Raw genomic sequence first — 22,234 nt, forward strand, 5'->3', positions numbered from 1 at the left:
TTAACGTCGCACTCAGTAATAGTCCAGCTATAAGACAGCAGTCTGTAAATGATCGCGTCTGGACCAGACAATCCAGTGATTGACATCATGAGCATCAATCCACGTAATTGGGATGCGATGACATGCATCAAGCAAGTCAGTGAGCCTGAAGAACCGATCCCGTTAGTCGCCTTTTACGGCAAGCATAGGTTGCTGAAGACCTATTCTACCCCAGATCTTCACGGGTCGATATGTCAGTGAGCCGTGTGAACTGAATTTCTTTGAAAGCACCAACTCGTTTTCTCACAATCCGGATACAAATGTTTTAGTTCACTGCAAAGTGCGTAAATTCGTGTGTGTGTTTTTTCAAAGGAAATATAGTGACAAGTGTTCCTGACTAGTTTGTTCTGTTATATTACACGTTTTCTGGCCTCACACTGAATGAAAAAAAAATTGGTGTATGATAGCCTTTTGAAAAGCTACAAATCAGACACACCTAACAGTGAGTGAGTGAGTGAATGTGGTTTTATGCCGCTTCTAGCAATATTCCAGCAATATCACGGCGGGGGACACCAGAAATGGACCTCACACATTGTACCCATAGTGGGAATCGAACTCGGATCTTCGGCGTGACGAGCGAACGCTTTGACCACTATGCTACCCGACCGCCCCCACACCTGACAGAGGCGGTTTGGGAAAAACAATCGTTTGAAGATGTCCAAGACGGAGTTTGAGGTGAAAAGGTAACATGATTACACACTGCCTATTTCGTTTTATTTATATTATTACAAATATTACATTGTGCTGTAATTAGATAAACAATAAGTGTATTCCAACCAATTTGTAATGAAAATATATTCCCATTCAAGGCACCCATATACATACATGAATAACGACATTGCATGTCTAACTGTACATAAGGAAGTTATGCATACACCATTAATAGCCCGTGATCCTGTGATATAAGCCTGGGTTATCAATATAACAGTGAGAGCGGCCATGTGAAGAAACCTGACATAAACATTACTCTCAAACTGTCTGTCGTGTTGCATTCTTGTTGAACAAGTATCCTTCAAAGAGAACCTGCCGGGTACCGCGGGCTGACGTAAAGTATTCTACAAGTCGCAGAGCCATGATTGTGAATGATGTAAAATTGTTGTTGCATTAAGTGTTCAAGAGGTCGCCTTCTGCCTAGGCAATTTCGGCTGACCTGTCCCTCTTTGGGACTCCTGTGTGTGAGTAGGGTACACATATCTATTGTGAGTTTGGTGTTCACATAATTTCTGTTTTTGTATTGATATGATTTCTATTGTCTTATATTGATATGATTTCATTTCTATCCTTGGCTGCTCTGTTTATATACGTTCGAGTAGCTGTCCATCTCTCAGAAATAGAGTTAGTTTGGCCTTCGCCATTGCATATCTTGGCTTTAGGAGATCTATGACATATAGCGGATGGCAGATGATGTAAAAGCAATTGATACATTATTATACATATGTGTGTGATCACAAAATACATCTCATCAGTTAAACAGTTTGTCATCTCAAACATCTCTAGTCTCCATTCATAGGATTCATGAATTATATTTTTTAACCCCAAAGGGCAAAGTATTTATTAAAACAACATATAAATTATTTGTGAGTAATCACACGATAACCAGTTCACAACAACTCACTCTTTATGAATTTAACATTGTTGTTGTAGTAACAAAGATCTTAACTCAGAGTGTTGGGTCATACCATTGCAGCTTAAGGTGAGTGCTTTAATTACCCCCTACTCAACTGTATGACGATTGGCAATAACAAGGTGTATGGCAAATGGCCTGTCTGTCTGATGGGAGGGAACCAACTGCTAACAATAATCACTTGCATCTGATTAAAGGGACACGAGCGCTGGACAATGGCAGACCAAGCAAGTTTGAGCCAAGAAGTTCAAAAACAAATTATTTATCTTTAAACTATATCATTAGAAGTAATTGCGACGACAGACCGCTGGGAGTGGCCCATTAAAATGAATGAAGTTCACCTCGTGTGGATGTCGTTGCTATGCTACGTTGTGAATGGGTATTGATTTACAGACAACACCTGTTCGTTGCGGCATACGTGTGTTGGGTATTACGTTTAATTCACGCACATAAAGTCCATTGTATCATACAGCGAGAATGTCACACTGACTGACTGACTGACTGACTGACACCCAGCCATCGAACTGTACAAAGGAAGACCATACGAACAGTAGCAGTCCTTTACATGCCTCATGTGTGATGAACGCTGGTTGCCTAGATATCGTTAATGAATTATTCATCAATTCATTTGTTGCTATGTTTACGTCTGGTTTCAGTGAAACTCACTCTTGGCGGTATAAACAGACCATGACGAAAATAAACCAGGTCATGCAAAAACACATCGACAGGTGCACATTGTTTGACGTCCTGATTCTTAACAAAACACGAACCAATTTTACCACAGCTTATAGTATACAGTGCGTTACGGAGGATCAATACAGAATTCATATATGAGCATAGATTTATATTCACGTGTTCATATAAATATCATATATTGATTGTGCTGCAATGTCACATTGCCCTTCGTGTATTATCGATGATGGTGGCAGTTGACAGCAGCTAAAGTCGATTGGACTGAATATATTCAGTGAATTATATTGATTCGTCTACAGTAGCACGGCGGTGCTATGGGTGGTGGCAGAGGCGTCTTGGGTGTTGGTGTGGTGCGAGAGGTGTCGGGTGTCTTTGGTGTGGTAGGAGAGGTAGTGGTGTTGTGAGGGGCGTCGGCGAGTGTGGTTTGGTGGGAAAGGCGTGTAGGGTAGTGGGTGGTGGGTGATGCATCTGCGGATGTGTGGTGGGAAGGTGTCTGAGGTAGTGATGTGGTGGGTAGGGGGTGTCTGGGGAGTGATGTGGAGGTAGAGGTGTCTGGGATAGAGGTGGAAGGGACGTCTAGGGATGTGGTGTGGTTGGAGGGGTGTCTGGAGTAGTGGTGTGGTGGAAGGGACGTCTAGGGATGTGGTGTGGTTGGAGGGGTGTCTGGGATAGTGGTGGAAAGGACGTCTAGGGATGTGGTGTGGATGGAGGAGTGTCTGGAGTAGTGGTGTGGTGGAAGCGGTGTATAGGGATGTGGTGTGGTTGGAGGAGTGTCTGGAGTAGTGGTGCTGTGGAAGCGGCGTCTAGGGATTTGGTGTGGTTGGAGGAGTGTCTGGAGTAGTGGTGTGGTGGAAGCGGCGTCTAGGGATGTGGTGTGGGTGGCGGGGTGTCTGGAGTAGTGGTGTGGTGGAAGCGGCGTCTAGGGATGTGGTGTGGTTGGAGGAGTGTCTGGAGTAGTGGTGTGGTGGAAGCGGCGTCTAGGGATGTTGTGTGGTTGGAGGGGTGTCTGGAGTAGTGGTGTGGTGGAAGGGACGCCTAGGGATGTGGTGTGGTTGGAGGAGTGTCTGGAATAGTGGTGTGGTGGAAGGGACGTCTAGGGATGTGGTGTGGTTGGAGGAGTGTCTGGAGTAGTGGTGTGGTGGAAGGGACGCCTAGGGATGTGGTGTGGTTGGAGGGGTGTCTGGAGTAGTGGTGTGGTGGAAGCGGCGTCTAGGGATGTGGTGTGGTTGGAGGGGTGTCTGGAGTAGTGGTGTGGTGGAAGGGACGCCTAGGGATGTGGTGTGGTTGGAGGGGTGTCTGGAGTAGTGGTGTGGTGGAAGGGACGCCTAGGGATGTGGTGTGGTTGGAGGAGTGTCTGGAGTAGTGCTGTGGTGGAAGGGACGTCTAGGGATGTGGTGTGGTTGGAGGAGTGTCTGGAGTAGTGGTGTGGTGGAAGGGACGCCTAGGGATGTGGTGTGGTTGGAGGGGTGTCTGGAGTAGTGGTGTGGTGGAAGCGGCGTCTAGGGATGTGGTGTGGTTGGAGGGGTGTCTGGAGTAGTGGTGTGGTGGAAGGGACGCCTAGGGATGTGGTGTGGTTGGAGGGGTGTCTGGAGTAGTGGTGTGGTGGAAGCGGCGTCTAGGGATGTGGTGTGGTTGGAGGGGTTTCTGGAGTAGTGGTGTGGTGGAAGCGGCATCTAGGGATGTGGTGTGGTTGGAGGGGTGTCTGGAGTAGTGGTGTGGTGGAAGCGGCGTCGAGGGATGTGGTGTGGTTGGAGGAGTGTCTGGAGTAGTGGTGTGGTGGAGGCGGTGTCTAGGGATGTGGTGTGGTTGGAGGGGTGTCTGGAGTAGTGGTGTGGTGGAAGCGGTGTATAGGGATGTGGTGTGGTTGGAGGAGTGTCTGGAGTAGTGGTGTGGTGGAAGCGGCGTCTAGGGATGTGGTGTGGTTGGAGGGGTGTCTGGAGTAGTGGTGTGCTGGAAGCGGCGTCTAGGGATGTCGTGTGGTTGGAGGGATGTCTGGAGTATTGGTGTGCTGGAAGCGGCGTCTAGGGATGTGGTGTGGCTGGAGGGGTGTCTGGAGTAGTGGTGTGGTGGAAGCGGCGTCTAGAGATGTGGTGTGGTTGGAGGAGTGTCTGGAGTAGTGGTGTCTGGAGTAGTGGTGTGGTGGAAGCGGCGCCTAGGGATGTGGTGTGGTTGGAGGGGTGTCTGGAGTAGTGGTGTGGTTGAAGGGACGTCCAGAGATGTGGTGTGGTTGGAGGAGTGTCTGGAGTAGTGGTGTCTGGAGTAGTGGTGTGGTGGAAGCGGCGCCTAGGGATGTGGTGTGGTTGGAGGGGTGTCTGGAGTAGTGGTGTGGTTGAAGGGACGTCTAGGGATGTGGTGCTGTTGGAGGGGTGTCTGGAGTAGTTGTTTGGTGGAAAGGGTGGCTAGGGTAGTGGTGTGGTGGGAGGGATGTTTGGGATAGTTGTGCGATTAGATTGGTGTCTGGGATAGTGGTGTGGTGGGAGGGGTGTCTGGGATAGTTATGCGATTGTATGGGTGTCTGGGATAGTGGTGTGTTGAGAGGGGTGTCTGGGATAGTTGTGCGATTGGATGGGTGTCTGGGGTACGGGTGTGGTGGGATGGTGGCCTGGGATATTGGTGCGATTGGATGGGTGTCTGGGGTGATGGTGAGGTGGGAGGAGTGTCTGGGGTAGTGGTGTGGTGGGAGGGGTGTCTGGGATAGTTGTGCGATTGGATGGGTGTCTGGGGTACGGGTGTGGTGTGATGGGGGGCCTGGGATATTGGTGCGATTGGATGGGCGTCTGGGGTAATGGTGAGGTGGGAGGAGTGTCTGGGGTAGTGGTGTGGTGGGAGGGGTGTCTGGGTAGTGTTGTCGTGGGAGGGGAGTCTGATGTAGTGGCTTGGTAGTGAGGCATGGGTGTTTATGGTATGGTTGGGGGGATGACTTGGGTAATGGTGTGGGAGGAGGGGTGTCTGGGGTAGTGGTGTGGTGGGAGGGGTGTCTGGGGCAGTGGTGTCTTGGCCGATCACTGCTCACCTATGCTTTTTGCTTGACTCTAAAACCTAAAGACATCCTCTCAGGTATTTAGGCAAGAAGAAGGCATCGTTATGGGCACCAAAGTGCTCCCCTTCTTGTGGTTCTGTTTCTTAATGCATATGAATCGGAATTTCAGCTCGGACTGGCAAAGCCAAAACAGGTAATTTGACCAAGAAGTTTAACTTAAGTTTCTGGTGGATCGGTGATCTGATATCACTTAAGAACAATTAAACAATAACATGCTTCAAACTTTTGAAAAGGGGAAATTGCCTGGTGTATTTCTATCAAATCAAATCTGCCTCACACATGTAGTATAAAATAGATAATAAATTTCGAGCAAAATCCAACGAGCATGGCCATCGTTTCTCTTAAATTTGGAACATTATATCATGAAAACTTAGTCCAGTGCTAATCAGATTAGGCACAGATCTCTTTCATGTTATGGCCCCACTTGTGTCTCAGTACTACAGTGACATTGTAACTCACTCACTCACTCACTGATTACTACATTGTACACTACACCTTACAGCGTGCTATACTCAAAACGTTATCTACTATTGCACTTATCTCGTGTTTCGGGATTGCAAAATGTGAAAACTAACTCTCTGGACTAAACAGTGTATTTATATGCATATATACCATTCTGTAATATGTATGGCGACCACTGAACTTGTGACATTGTGTGATCAGGAAAATGACAACTGGATCCGGTTCTACCATATATCCATTTACATGCATGTGTGATTATGATGAGACGAAAATAAACGCAATGTATATATTTTGGGAATTGATTTGAAGAACGCTGTAACGTCAGTACAACTGACACATGTTTATCGGGACCACTGAAACCACAAGGGAAAATAGTTAGGTCATTATTATTTTATGTGTCAATAACATATTTATCCTAGTTTCAATTTCCTTTCGATATCAATGGCCTGCCTGCCTTGCTGTGTCACTAGAAGAACAACTTCCGTGTTCGAAACAGAGGAGGACACACATAAAGGAAACTATCCCAGCTATGTTACACAGTGACTAAGGGATGGAGGTCCTGTAACGTGTAGAAATATTAAAACAACACAGAGTCGAGACAACAAATCGCTGTGTTTTAACGGTTTACCCGCATGTAACGGTAGCCTTACCATGCCACAACAGAAGCGATAATTCAAATAATAATTTCAAGTGCAGACATTTTCTATTCAGTTTATTATTTCCAGCTTCAGATGTACAACATTCATCAATCAAGATACACAATTTACAAAATCGAACTCACGAAAAAATCAATTATATAATTTACTATATATTATCCGAAATACGAAGCTAATTAATTAAATTGTAAATAAACACGTTTACATATCTGCATGCTTATATCTGAAACTTTTCATATAAGAATATGTGCTCTAAAACATATACATGAACAATATTAATTAACACACATAAAACTTGAGCCTACATCGTAATATTGACATGACGTATACTTTGCAGTGACTAGTAAGGATACGACATTCACTTGCAGAGAGGGATATGACAGGGTTGCAGTTATGTCCATTTGTTTTAATAGTTTGTCCATCACCCTCATACGTGGAGTCGTTCACATGATTATTCTTTTCAAGTTCTGGCTGTTGTGTCCGTTTTGGGTGTTTCATCTTCACAAGAACTACCACCAGCACGACGATGATTGAAACAGCCACGCAACGACAGCGCCTATGATGACCGCCGTGCTCATGTTTGTGCTGCTACTTGTCATGTTTGTGCTGCTACTTGTATCTGAAAAAGTGTAAAGTGTAATTAGCTTTTGGTTTTGGTTTTGGATTGTTTTTTTTGTTTAACGCCGCACTCAGCAATATTCCAGCTATATGACGGCGGTCTGTAAATAATCGAGTCTGGTCCAGACAATCCAGTGATTAATATCATGAGCATCGCTTCATGCAATTGGGATCGGTGACATGCATCAACCAAGTCAGCGGGCCTGACAACCCGATCCCGTTAGTGTCCTCTTACGACAAGCATATTCGCCTTTTATGGCAAGCATGGGTTGCTGAAGACCTATATTCTTACCCCTGATCTTCACGGGTTCAAGCATGTAGGTAACCAGTTGCAATATCGCCATACCTAGGATAAGAATATCTTAGAAGAAATGCCATTTGTTTTTGTAAAGTCACATCAAGTCCACTTGATATATTGGTTGACTGTTGGAATGATTTATCAGTTATATTAACACTGACGTATGTGAGGAAAGTCAAATTGTTTTAGATATTAACAAAATAATGTCAAGGGTTTGGATTAATCTGCTCAGCATTCCACAACTCGAGTGTAGATTTTCATCTTGTGATTTTCTTATTTGGATACGAACTTTCAAAGGATTTTTTAATCAAGCACTACCCTCACTCGTCACCCTTGCTTACGTCGGTATCAGAAGACCTATCATGCGCCGCACATGTAATCATCTCCCAGCCTTACAGTGAATGAGGAAGTGATAACGGCTTAATCAACGTTGAACAGTATTAAAATGGCTGTCAGCTTGTTGTTGTAGAAGGTGCACGATATCAGTCAGTTAAGGGATGGTAAAATTGGCATACTTACTCGGCATTAGACTTTGAATTCCACTGCAAGAAATATCCTTCTGTTTACTGTCACAGGTGAATTCTAACGTCACGTTTCCGAAGTAAGATTCAGTTAAGTTGAGCTGAAGTTGAAATGAGTCATCAGTGATGGCATCCAGGTTACCCAGTTTGAGTTCGGTTACGTTACTCCCTGTTCTTAACTGCAGTTTCATCCCCGTGGAACAGTAGTACCCGGTTGCGTTTACTGACAGAGACACACTCGTGTTCACATGGAGGTCATCAGGGCTTGGAACACTCGTTATATTGCATGATGGCAACTCTGAAACAAAGGGAAAGTTTGTTTCACTGCTTGGTCACAAATGACATGTCTGCTCAAAACCTCAACCATATCTGCTTAAATATATATTGATCTGCACTTTATAGAAAAGTGATACATTTTTTTGCTAAAATGCTGAAAATAGATTAGCATAATCAGTAATTAAATTAAGTTTTGTTGGACCTTGCCAATATCGTACTCGTTTGTTTGTTGTTTAAATCCGTACTCAGCAGTATTCCAGTTATATGACAGTGGTCTGTAGATAATCGAGTAATGGACCAGACAATCCATTGACATCATGATCATCGATCCACGTAATTTGGATACGATGACATGCATCAACCAAGTCAGCGAACCATAATGAATCAACAAAGTCATGCGAGCCTCATGCGAGCCAGCATAACAAACAAGATACATTGTGCCACAATAAGTTTAACTGTAGAATCATAGATACACACTTGCAATGGTCATGGAGCACTTTGACGGAATAGGTTCTGAACCGAGCGTACACCCCCATTCGCCTGCATCTGACTTCTTGACACTGGATATCGTGAGAACAGTGTTAGTTGCATTAATGACTGTCCCAGTGTCCACGCCAGTATTTATACATTGTTGGTTGGTCACATGGCAAGTGGAAGCGGTACTTCCACCGGGCTTGGAATAGGCATGTGTGGTACTTGCACCAATGCAGGTGAGGCTTGCTTCAGAGCCAATGTAACCCAACTCTGGACATTTCAGTTCAGCAGCACCTGCAGAGAAGGAATGATGGCAGACAGTTAATTCAATCCCTAATGTAATGTCATTTTAAGATAAGTTTTGAGTTAAAATTGCACCCAAGAGTGGTTAATGACTATGTGTGTCCAGAAATGTACATACAGTAAACTACGGTTATAACGAAACCAGAGGACCACCAATTTTAGTTCGTTTTAACCGTAGTTCGTTTTCAATTATGTACAGCATATATACAGCAAATGGCCGGGGAGAAAACTATTAATTCGTAATATCCGTCAGTTCGTTATAGGGGCGGTCGGGTAGCCTAGTGGTTAAAGCGTTCGCCCGTCACGCCGAAGACCCGGGTTCTGATGTCCCTCGCCGTGATATTGCTGGAATATTGCTAAAAGCGGCGTAAAACCATACACACTCACTGAGTTCGTTATAAGGGTGTTCGCTATAAACGTAGTTTACTATATGTGTCAAATACCATTAGCCGTTATGCAGTTGTGATGGGACATCCATCAACTATCTTCAACACAGTCATTATGGTATGTTTCGGCAGAAGATTGAGACTGTCCTTTCGAGTTGACGCTGACAATGACATGATTTTCCGTTTTTCACGACGTATTGAAGACGTGAAATTGGGTACGGCACGGTACACCAAACAGAAGTGTTTTTTTGGTCAATTTTTCAAGCGAAAAGAACGATTTTGCGAGGAGGAAAGTTTGGATACCACGACGTTTTAGCATGTCTGCGTTCAGAGAGGAAGTGCAAACTGGCAGGACATGCCGTCTTGGGTTCCTTGCAATTTGAGGCATCTGTCTGTGAGAGAGATCCAGGTTCAAAGAACTTGGTTACGAAGATATATTTTGCATTCAGTGTTAAGATTAACTAACTACCTATGTACACGAATTACCAAGGGCTATCCAAATTGACCAATCTACATGCTTGTATTTGGCACAGTTCTGGCGCCTATACATTCACATAATCACGTCATAGTCTTCACATTTGAAACGCTTGTATGTGTTAGCATCTGCAGGAAAGGCTTCTCTTAATTTATTCACAAATCATGTTGGATGATAGCTAATTGAGCGAAATTGCAACGAAATATTAAGAGTTTTTTGTTGGCATAATGACATTATTTAGATTCTTATTCAAAATACTTGTTTCAATATAAATGATTAATCCCATACTTTAACTGTACTTCTCCTTTACCATCATTTGGCAACTGATGTCACTTGTGTGTTTTTTTAAACAACCGGCAAGCCATGCAAATAAAAAACATTTATATTTGTAGATACTTTGATGACTTTGGGGTCTGATATTATATTTTCAAAAGTAACCGACTATCAAACTTAATGGGTACTCATACAGTCATGTCTATATCAAAAGGGTTTCCGGGAAATATCTCTTCAAATCGGTTGTTAAAGAGGTAAATGTCCGAATTCCTGACAATTACAGACAATACATTCTTGTAGAAACACGGCTTGAAGATACAACCTTATATACCTCCTAATGTTCGCAAAATGTCATTCACTATAAACGCCAAAGAATAGTCATTATCGATTATAACTGAAGAGAATTTATTGGACGTTAATGACATCTAGTGTTGAAAGTCATTTTGAATCGATATATGTCTGATGTCGGTAATTGTAACGTGTTATACTTTACACAATGCAGATAACACAAAAACACTTGAAAACGCTGATAGAGTACCCCATGGTACAACAGCTGCATACAAACAACAGAGCAAACTCAAGCTACCCTGGACGGTGTAGTGTACATACTGTGTGATAGATGAGTAATAAGAAGAAGCGTCGGCGCATACGCAGCATACATGGCCCTCCTCTCATGCGATCTCACCTATTACAACAAGGAAGAAATATTTATATTATTTATCATGATAATTAATATTTAAAAGAAGACCGCTGGCAATCTATGGCACCTTAAGCCAGCAGAGAAATGATTATGTGTGATCCATATACTGGCATGATTTTGTGAGCAGGTTATATCTAATCCCAAGCATCATTCGTTATTACGCCATATTGTCAACAGCTGTGGAAAAGGAGAAACGTGAGTCACATCAACCAGGTTCAAAATCACCAGTGTGTTTTACTTTATTCTGTACCGAAAAGCGACAAAACCCTTTCGATAATCATAAGATATATCTGGTACAATTATCTGAACCTTTGAATGTGGAGATGTACCTATACCTATGGTCCTTTACGGCCCACTGATTGTTTCGAAACAACGCAATTTCCCTACCAATCGATTTTCATTATTTTCACCATGTCGCCATGTTGTGTGTCGTTACGGATATGCAGGTTATACGTATGCCCACACAGTCTGAAACTGAACCGTTTACATTAATTATTCTCAGTTCAGTTCAGTTTATTCCAAGCCATTGTCTTACCTCTTATTGAGAGACGTTTTCATGCTGAGCAGATCCCCAGACCTTAGCTAATAGTCTCCTCGGTCCGCCCTGCAAGCTGCTTACTAGATTTATGTCGATTTATGTCAGGCCAACCTCAGCAACACATACACAGGCATAATACGGAAATAAGGTTTCAGTGTGGTGTGCGTGTCGCTTTTGCAAAACCGTCAATCACACAATTGTGATGGCAAACAAGTGATGATAATACGGGATTATAATAATAAGTAAAGGCGACAAAACTATTTAAATAATCATAGTGAGTGTGTGGGTGAGTATGGTTTTACCCGGCTTTTAGCATAATTCCAGAAATATCACGGCGGGGGACACCAGAAATGGGCTTCACACATTGTACCCATGTCGGTAATCGAACCCGGGTCTTCGGCGTGACGAGAGAACGCTTTATCCAATAGGCTACCCGCCCGCCCCCTTAAATAATCATAAGGAGATTAAACAAACGTTCATATGATCATGACAAGGATTAGGTATGAAAGTATGCATGACTAGGCCAAGTTATTTAAAGATCATACGCGATAACACGTGTTAAATTATCCTTCAGTATTAGTGAAACAAAGACTAAAGAAATTAATTACGTTGAAAGCAAATCTTTTTGATCCATTATTCCCAAACCATTATCAAAGCATGGTCGTACCTCTTGAAACAATTGAGAGACGTATTCAGTGCTGAGGAGATCCTGAGATCATATCAAATAGGCTCTGTCTACGTCTGGCACCAAGCTTCCCAGTCGAGCCGTAAATTTGATTTATTCAGACTTTAGTTTTACGTTATCACGGGGTGAAGGAAAAATACACGTCTTAAACGTGTGTGTCACTTTTGCAAAACCCACAAAACAGTATGGTAGTGACAAATCAGTGATAATGGTATGTGATGAGAACAAACGAGCATATAACCATGACAAGGCTTAGATATAGGTACATGTATACAGATATGCATTGAGTTTTGAGTACACGACCATGTCAGTCATGCCAGGAATGATCATAATTTAATACATAACTAGACAGTCTCAAGATAATTCTGTTTTTTAGTGAAAGAAGGACCAAAGACACAACAACATCTAGAATACAAAGGGAAATATGAAGTGGTAATTAGACCAACACAGGATGCCACTGTGTTGGAATATATTATAGCACTAAGGAACTATGAAGTGGCAATTAGACCAACACAGGATGCCACTGTGTTGGAATATATTATAGCACTTATCTTGATTTACATATAGCACTAATCTTGATTTACATCTAGAATACAAAAGGAAATATGAAGTGGTAATTAGACCAACACGGGATGCCACTGTGTTGGAATATATTATAGCACATATCTTGATTTATTGAACGAAGGACCATGGACACATGAAAGGCATCACTTTTAACATTAATGTTTCAGTGTATCTTGCATTAGCCTTTATCAGTATACCACTTGCATTTATATAAAAAAGGATAGGTGATAATGTTATTAACTCTGACATGGGTTAATGGTTTGATACATCATGACGATACTGGATAATAAGCGTGTGTTAATATACGTGAACGTGTCTGTGCACTTAGGTAATACATCGTCTAGTCTGTACTCTCCCTCAATGAATATAGTTTACCACAAACTTAAATACAACTGCAGAATATATCATGTGTTTCCTCCATGACAGAGCTGTTTTCCACAAATAACACCTGATAGCAACCTCGAGCTCGACACCTGAATAACGAACAACCTGAAAGAAGCTATTGTTCAGTATGAATGTGCCCTTGTACTTTTTAAACTATTTCAACATTTGAACTTGAAATGGTAAAGCCGCCGTTATGTTCATGTAACTGTTAATATGACAACACATGTTCAGCGTTACTCTCTGTCGATTTTAAAATTCACTGATACAAACTCAAGATGCTGACTGTTGAATGATGTTCGATAAATCAACTTGCGGTGTTCGATTGAAGTGGCTCTTTCATTCTTTCACACCATGCCATGTCATGGCATTAATGGTTCATGATGGGTAAGAATTAAGGGAATATGATACGAGCGTATCTACCACATCTACACAAAAGAGGAAGAATCTCCTTACAGTGGGGGTCTTTGAGTGTACAAGTTTTACACGCAGATGTTTCCCAAGGAGATGTTTAAATGTACAGATACCAAAAGATTTAATATCAAATTCTTATTTACTGTAATTTTTACATTTGTTGCCTTCGTGAAAAGAAATGTATGACGAGTTTGACAAAACCCACATTTATTTGCAAAAAAAACCCACATAAATTGTAAAATCTGGCAAAGTGATATATATAAGAGGGTAATGAGCGCAACTGTCTGCTGGTGTGGCATTGTAGAAATGGGGTGCGTGAGTGAGGGAGCAAGGGATAACGCCGCTCTAAGCTATGTTCAAGACATTTTGCCCGGGAGGGAAGGGAGGAACAAACAGGTTACACTCATCTTGGTTAAACGAACTCAGTTTTTTATATGACACGCGACCGTTTTAGGCCCAAAGCTAACCCAACACCCTATGTATCACCTGGAATTTTCTGCACAATGCCGTCATGGTGATTGGATATGTGTGCAGTTACATAATTGTCTTAACGGGAAGCGACATCATAGATGGAAGTGTCTCCTTCTGGAGAAGCTGTGCACCCAGCGTGCACTATATATACCCTGTCGTAGCAAGCAGATGGTTTGTGTACTTCTTCATTGGATTTCGTATTATGTCCCATGACGTCATAAGTGGAATCGTTCACACAATTATCAGTCTGTGTTTCTGGCTGTTGTTTCCGTTTTGATCGCTTCATCTTCACCAGAATCACTACCAGCATGACGATGATGATGACAACAACGCTTCCGGCAACGACAGCCGCTATGATGACAACAGAGCTATTGCTTCCGTTACTTTCTTTCGCCGCCTTCACTGAAAATAAGTGTAAAATGTGTATGAAAACAGTTGATTAAATTATTTACGATATCAATACCTTGAAGTGAGTGAGTGAGTATGGTTTTACGCCGCTTTTAGCAATTTTCCAGCAATATCACGGCGGCGAACACCAGAAATGGGCTTCACACATTGTACCCATGTCGGGAATCGAACCCGGGTCTTCGGCGTGACGAGCGAACGCTTTAACCACTAAGCTACCCGACCGCCCCCAATACCTTGGAAGAAATTATAAAATATGATAATAGTGAAAGGGATGTTAAACGCTAACTGTTTGGGTAAAACCCGGCAGGATTGTAGACACACCAAACATACGATCACAGGATTTTCACACGCTACACAAAACAGTCGGTTCTCCCACTGTGAATAACAATACAAACAAAACAATTCCTATCTTAACTTATTTAAAAGTTCTCTAAACTTGATTAACCCGTCTCTTTATTACACATCCATCATCTATCCTCAACTCAAATCAAAACTAGAGCAGAATTAAAGGTTCAGTACCTTGACAAGCAATTTCCCAACTCGTATTGCCACAGACAAAGACCAATGTCTTTGTCTCTACAAGGGATGTTGTTACATTGACTGTGATCTCAAACATGCCACCAGTAGTATTAATACGTGATGTATTCAACAGTCTTCCTGTAAAGTTTCCAGTCTTTAAATACAGCTCAATGGAGTCAGAACAATGGTAGTCTTGTACACGTACTGTCACTTCCTCTGCAGACCGGTTGCTCAATATGTCACATGATGGGGGTTCTGAAATACATAATTCACAATTAATGTAACGTTGTTGTTGTTTGTTTTTTATAACATACGAGGAGAACAGTTACTATATCCTATATGTCGATGTTACACCTACTGATCTATGTATATATATTACAATTAATGTGTAAAATGTTCACTTAGGCAAAATACAAAACGCCAAAATATTTCAGTCATTTTACAATTATTATCCCGTGAGATTGACTAAAAGTTAATTAGAAGTTCAAAAGGGCTTAAAAACATCACAAAAGTCTAAATATGCTGGGATCAGGAGCCAAAAAAACAACAATATACATTTACTTTCGTTTTTTTTCCATCACTGGGTGATGATACAGATCCTAAACATATGTGGAATTAATTATCATAATAAGATAAATGGAAAGATTCCGGATTAGAATTGGTCTTCAACAACCCATGCTTGTCATTAAGAGGTGACTAACGGGATCGGGTGGCCAGGCTCGAAAGACTTGGTATATGCATGACATCGTGTCCAAATTGATGCTCATGATATCAATCACTAAATTGTCCGGTCCAGATACGATTATTTACAGACAACCGTCATAAAGCTGGAATATTGCTAGATGCGACGTTAAACAACAAACAAACTAATAAATGGAAAACTCAATGTAAAATGGTTTAAATGTTGTGGCGTTTTGCAAATGCCAGACTAAACATTTCAGTCATTTTACATATGTAGTGAGTGAATATGGTTTTACGCCGCTTCTAGCAATATTCCAGCAATATCACGGCGGGGGACATCAGAAATGGGCTTCACACATTGTATCAATGTCGGGAATCGAACCCGGGTCTTCGGCGTGACGAGCAAACGCTTTAATCTGTAGGCTACCCGACCGCCCCACATATGGACTGTAACATATGTACATTTGTATCACGTCATACCAATAACTCAGATAGGTATTGTCTCAGTTATAAACGTGGCAAGCAAAATTGTATACAACCCCTAATGTTGCACTAACAACTTGTCATGATCGGGCAACGTTGCTACAACGACGTGATGTATACAGTCATGATCACCAGGTGATTGTCTATACTAAAATGACACACTTACTTGCAACTGTCATGAAACAACGTGACACATTACGTCCACTTCCCTGCGTATGATAGTTATATACCTGGCAGTGTGAGAACACTGCAGGAAGAGTTTGGTATGGTCACCATCACGTCACCTTACGGCGTCATGTTCAAATGACATTTCCGTACATCCATTCAGCATAACATCACTCAAATCTTACGAAACGAAATATTTAACTCCTAAATGAAATAATAGTGAAAGGAATGTTACACTCTAACCATTTGGGTAAAACCCACGAGCATGGATGTAGACACACGAAACAAACAATAACAGGACTTAAAAAGGACATCATATATGAAGGTTCAGTACCTTGACAAGCAATTTCCCAACTCGTATTGCCACAGACAAAGGCCAATGTCTTTGACTCTACAAGGGATGTTGTTACATTTACTGTGATCTCAATCATGTCAACAATGGTATTAATACGTGATGTATTCAACAGTCTTCCAGGGACGTTTCCAGTCTTCAAATACAGCTCAGTGGAGTCAGAACAATGGTAGTCTTGTACACGTACTGTCACTTCTTCTGCAGACCGGTTACTCAATATGGCACATGATGGGAGTTCTGAAATACGAAATACACAACTAAAGTAACGTTGTTCTTGTTTTTTACACAAAGCATACGAGAAGAGCAGTGTGTGTGTGTGTGTGTGTGTGTGTGTGTGTGTGTGTGTGTGTGTGTGTGTGTGTGTGTGTGTGTGTGTGTGTGTGTGTGTGTGTGTGTGTGTGTGTGTGTGTGTGTGATGTCATACCAATAACTGAGAAATGTTGAATTCTAATTATGCACTGTCAGCTTTGTCATGATCGGGCACCGTTGCTACAACGAGGTGACAGTCACCAGTCACCGGGTGATGGTCTGAGCTGAAGTAACATACTTACTTGCAACTGTCATGAAACAACCTGTCACATAATCCCAAATGGAGCAAGTCCAGCGTCCTGCGTGTGACTGGTTTACCCTTGGTAGTGTGAGGACACTGTAGGAAGAGTTAGGTATTGTCACCATCACGTCAGGTATACATGTTGCAGTGGTCATGTTACATGTGGTCACAATGCCCCCTGATGGCTGGATGTAGGAGTGTGTTCTTCCTGTGCCACTGCAGCTCAGGTTTGCGGGCGAGTCCAAGAATCCTACCTCTGGACACACAAGCTCTGCTGCACCTGGGATGTATAAATAAAGTGTCATTATGTTTTAACCGGCGACAACGGGGAATCTCGGAGACCGTACTGATTGCGTGTCATCGTATCCCGACGACACGGTACTTGCACAGTGCAAGAGAAACATATTTACAGTGATGTAACTTGAATATGGTTAACTGCAAGTAACATAACAATCAGCAAAATCACATTAGTTTGAGCATGTGTTACACGCAATCGGTTCTACGTACGAGTATTGTCGCAGTCATTCGAAATAAAAGTGTTTTCCTTTTCTACGTACCTTGGGACAACTGAGGTAAAAGGGTACCAAGGAGGATGTATAATCCGAGACTATCACTTTTTCCAGTGACCCCCATCTGTAGAATGAAGGTTTTTTTGTTTATGCACATGGGCCAAGGTCAGAAATATCCTAAAAATCCATTCAAGACACGCGATCAACAGCGTTTGGTTTGTTTGTTGCTTAACGCCGCACAATATTCTAGCTTTATGATGCCAACCTCTAAATAATTGAGTGTGGACCAGTGATTGTTGTCATATAGACAACAGGGTTGACTTAGTAAGTAATCACGTCCAAAAGTTAATGACGTCACATCGTATACCTGTTTAACAATGACGTATACCATGATAACGTCTCCAATAAAGATAACAATATTTTTTCATAACGTCAAAGGGAATAATATATTGAATCTTACTTTCTGTTATGAAATTCATGTATTTTCCTCACTTCTTTTGTGTAGTTAACATAACTGATGTGAAAAGTCGAATTACACAAAAATGATAACGGCATTTGTTACCAATACATATTGTGATTACTTATGTTACTTTCCTCACGTCCTGTATAACCTTAACTGATTCTGAGGTACAACAATGCCACACAATGTGACCTATGGTAAAAAAACTCAATGACACACAATAGGCTAGTTTCTCTGTCTGTCAAAGCAGAGTTAAATGTTTGGACTAATGCTAATTATTCATCGTAAAACAACATGCGTTCAGGTCGTGGATAGAACATGAACAACACTTGCTGATCTATTTACTGAACGTAATATTCGTCGGATCATTTCCGCCTTTATAAAAGGTGGCTTTGATATGAGGATGTGTGTACCTTATGTTTCAGTCAATGACAATTAAGCAATCATGTCTACAGCGTATATAAACTTACTGTTGTTGCAGGTAGTCAACCAGTCTTGCTCCTTTCCTGAATACTCCGCACCCACAGTAGTAGATCTGCAGTCAGATGAGCTGTATTAACATGAATGATATTGCAAATGCTCCCCTTGAATAATACATATGCGATTATACTTCCTTAAAGTAATGGTGTTGTGGTAGATTATTTTTCACAGAAACAACAGAAACGTGTTGAGGCAAGACAAAAGTTTACCCCATGATAATCACTGACACATGAAGCAGACACAGTTTACATCAAACACCAATTTAACGCTATCGTTGTCACCTTGGAGGAAGTAGGAAGTAAAATGATAATTTTTACGGCCATGTGTTATTTGGTGAGGGTTGTTTTTTTGTTATGTTTTTGTTTACTGTGATACGTATATCTCCTCTGAAGGCAACATTTTATCAGATTTGTATCAAGCTATAGAATTTGATCATGCATTTGTCATGTCATATTTATCTTTTATTAATCGAAATACGTGATCACTGAAATCGGCGCTTCACATCGAAGCAGCCGATTTGAAATACGGGATTTGAAAGGACCAAAAGGGATTTGTCGGGCTAATAGGAATTTTGCACGTAATGACCTTTTTTTTTATAAACGTGACATCTTTTACCTTTTTTCGGGATCTCCATGACTGATACTGATACTGATACTATGTGGAAATATATTGTCAGGCAGACAATTGATAAATATGTCATTACGTTTGTGTTTTCATATTGGCCTTGTCACAGGTGCCCAATCAGTCATGTTCAACAGTCATATATTAACAAAATATTATTTCGATATATTTATCATTTACACACACACACACACACACCAAATCCCCAACACATACACACACCACATCCCCAAAACATACACACACACCACCCCCTACAAACACACAACATATCCCCAAAACACACACATACACACATCCCATCCCCAAAACATACACACGCCCCATCCCCGACAATTACACAACCTATCCCCAAAACACACACACACACATACACACACCCCATCCCAAAAACACATGCACACCCCACCCTTAACACATATATACACACACGCCCCATGCCCAACACACACCCAATCCCCAACACATATACACGCCCAATCCCCAACACATATACACACCCCATCCCCAAAACGCACATACGCCCCATCCCCGACAATTACACAACCTATCCCCAAAACACACACACACACACACATACACACACCCCATCGCCAACACATACACACGCCCCATCCCCGACAAACACACACACCATCCCCAAAACATACACCCGATCTCCAAAACACACACACATACACCGGCCCCATCCCGACACATGCACACGCCCCATCCCCGACACATACACACGCCCCATCCCAACACATACACACACATCATCCCCAACATATACACACACACACCATCCCCATCATACACACACACACATCCCAACCCGTACACACACACCATCTTCAGCAAATACACACACCCAATCCCCAACACATACACCCACCTCATCGCCAAAACATAAACGCACACCATCTCCAACACATACACCCACCTCATCGCCAACACATACACATACCATTCCCAACATCTACACACACACCATCTTCGGCACACACACAATCTCCAGCACACACACACACACACACACACACACACACACACACACACACACACACACACACACACACACACACACACACACACACACACACACACACGCACACGCACGCACACGCACGCACGCACGCATGCACGCACGCACGCACACACACACAAAATACACACACAAAATACACACACAAAACACAAAATACACACACAAAATACACACCTTCTTCAGTCCATCTCTAACACGTACCCACCACACATCCCTACGACATGGATCATTGATCATAGTACGAATTCGGTCCAAACTCGATACTGCCTTTTCGTGCTTGCCTTTTTCGTGAACACCTGGTGTCATCACTGATGTTGATTATCCCTTCAACCTTCCTTCAATCTGACTTTGGGTTTGAAATAATTATAATTTCTTGCAACCTGTAACTCACATTTGTATAACCATTGTGTAATAATATCCAGACATTGTTGCCCAATTTCCCAAACACAAATGTCATTTAGACATGTAAAATCAATATGACTCTGCTTCCGTCAGTCGCAAGATGTTTGCTTGCTTATTTGCTTATTTAACACAGAGCCTTTCATACAAGCCTTTTAATAGCGGATAGTTGGAATTTGTACTTTTATTGGAGTGTCTGCATTCAATACACACAGGAAATGAGCACGTTCGTGTCAGGAAAACCTGCAACTAACGATAAGATTAAAGCCAATATCTGATCATCGGGCGTGATGTATTGTGTCGCAGGAGACTGGGTAAACGGACACACCTTGTAACCTAACATAGATGTTGTTGATGTTCTAAACAGTGCTTTGTATACAGCTAACAATAACATTCTACATATTCACACATATGGCGAATTCGGAAACTGTGACCCCGTGGTAAGGGGATCCAGCACACACACACACACACACACACACACACACACACACACACACACACACACACACACACACACACACACACACACACACACACACACACACACACACACACACACACACACACACACACACACACACACACACACACACACACACACAAACAAAATCACACACACACACACACACACACAATCTCTCTCTCACACACACACACACACACAATCTCTCACACACACACACACACACACACACACACACACACACACACACACACACACACACACACACACACACACACACACAAATGCTAAAACTGCTTCAATCAAACTACACAATTCCCAAAATAGAAATCACGGGAAAAGAACAATATAATTTATGAAATACTATATAGAAAATGACACTATAAATGTGCATCTATCTTCTTCTTTTCAAATCATCAATCAAGATACACAATTCACAAAAGAGAAATCACAAAACAGCATAAGTTATGAAATACTATGAAGAATGTGACACTAAAAATGTGCATATGTGTCTTCAATAAGAACGTTTACGGGTTAGGCCAACCTGCTCTGACACAGTGACATATCAGGGCTGGGTGGTTGCTGGCATGGCTAAAGCGGCCTATATATCTTACTTCCCAGTTTGCAGGTGACCTCCGGTATTCAGCTGCATGACCACAGTTTCTGTCGCATTTCGTTCTATTTTTCACCTACCTTTAAATTTAAACACGTCTTGTTAGCTTGGATCCTGCTTATTAAAACTAGGACGGCAGCCTGACGACGTGGTTGTGAAAGGGTTGGTCGAATGGACGCGGTGAAGCGTTGGAATAGGATAGACAGTGTCATTTCCTTCAAAGTCTACGTTACGACCGAACCCGTTTCATTCATGAAATTGAACTTTGTTCACTTGTCAGACAGGTTCGCCACCGTTAACTCAGTGCTCTTGCTTTTGAGACGGCCCCTATAATCATGGGTTGTTAAATGAATGAGCGAGTGACGCACGCAAAGTATACAAGCAAAATATTGCTATAGCATCGAGTAATTATATACGGTGACATTCCGGAATTCCAACTTGAAATGTTTAAGCCAGCAAACCATAAAATGTGTTCGTTGGTAAAACGGGGGCACGGGTGGCCCAGTCGTCTAAGGCGCCGCGATGCGCAGTGCAGAGTTGCGTCCTTTGGGAACGCCAGAAACCTATGATTGTGGGTTCGAATCCCGGTTCGCCCCGATTATTGTTCTAGGTT

General features: G+C 42.2%; 1 protein-coding gene across 5 annotated transcripts in view; it reads right to left on the reverse strand.

Annotated features, from left to right (window-relative positions):
• Nucleotides 1-21,928, reverse strand: part of LOC124149688 — a 29,161-nt gene extending 7,233 nt beyond the window's left edge. The window contains exons 1-6 of one of the 5 annotated variants that reach the window (XM_048398159.1): nucleotides 21,702-21,928; nucleotides 18,489-18,553; nucleotides 17,607-17,682; nucleotides 17,051-17,329; nucleotides 16,482-16,736; nucleotides 14,819-15,073 (exon numbers count right to left, since the gene is read on the reverse strand). In XM_048398159.1, coding sequence (XP_048254116.1) covers nucleotides 14,819-15,073; nucleotides 16,482-16,736; nucleotides 17,051-17,329; nucleotides 17,607-17,682 — 865 coding nt within the window. In that variant the 5' untranslated portion in view covers nucleotides 18,489-18,553; nucleotides 21,702-21,928. The other 4 variants (XM_048398160.1, XM_048398162.1, XM_048398161.1 and 1 more) reach the window with 4 other exon arrangements.
• Nucleotides 21,929-22,234: the final 306 nt, after the last annotated feature.

This window comes from Haliotis rufescens, unplaced genomic scaffold (genome assembly GCF_023055435.1).
Source record: "Haliotis rufescens isolate VD_foot unplaced genomic scaffold, xgHalRufe1.0.p SCAF_18, whole genome shotgun sequence".
NCBI lineage: Eukaryota > Metazoa > Mollusca > Gastropoda > Lepetellida > Haliotidae > Haliotis > Haliotis rufescens.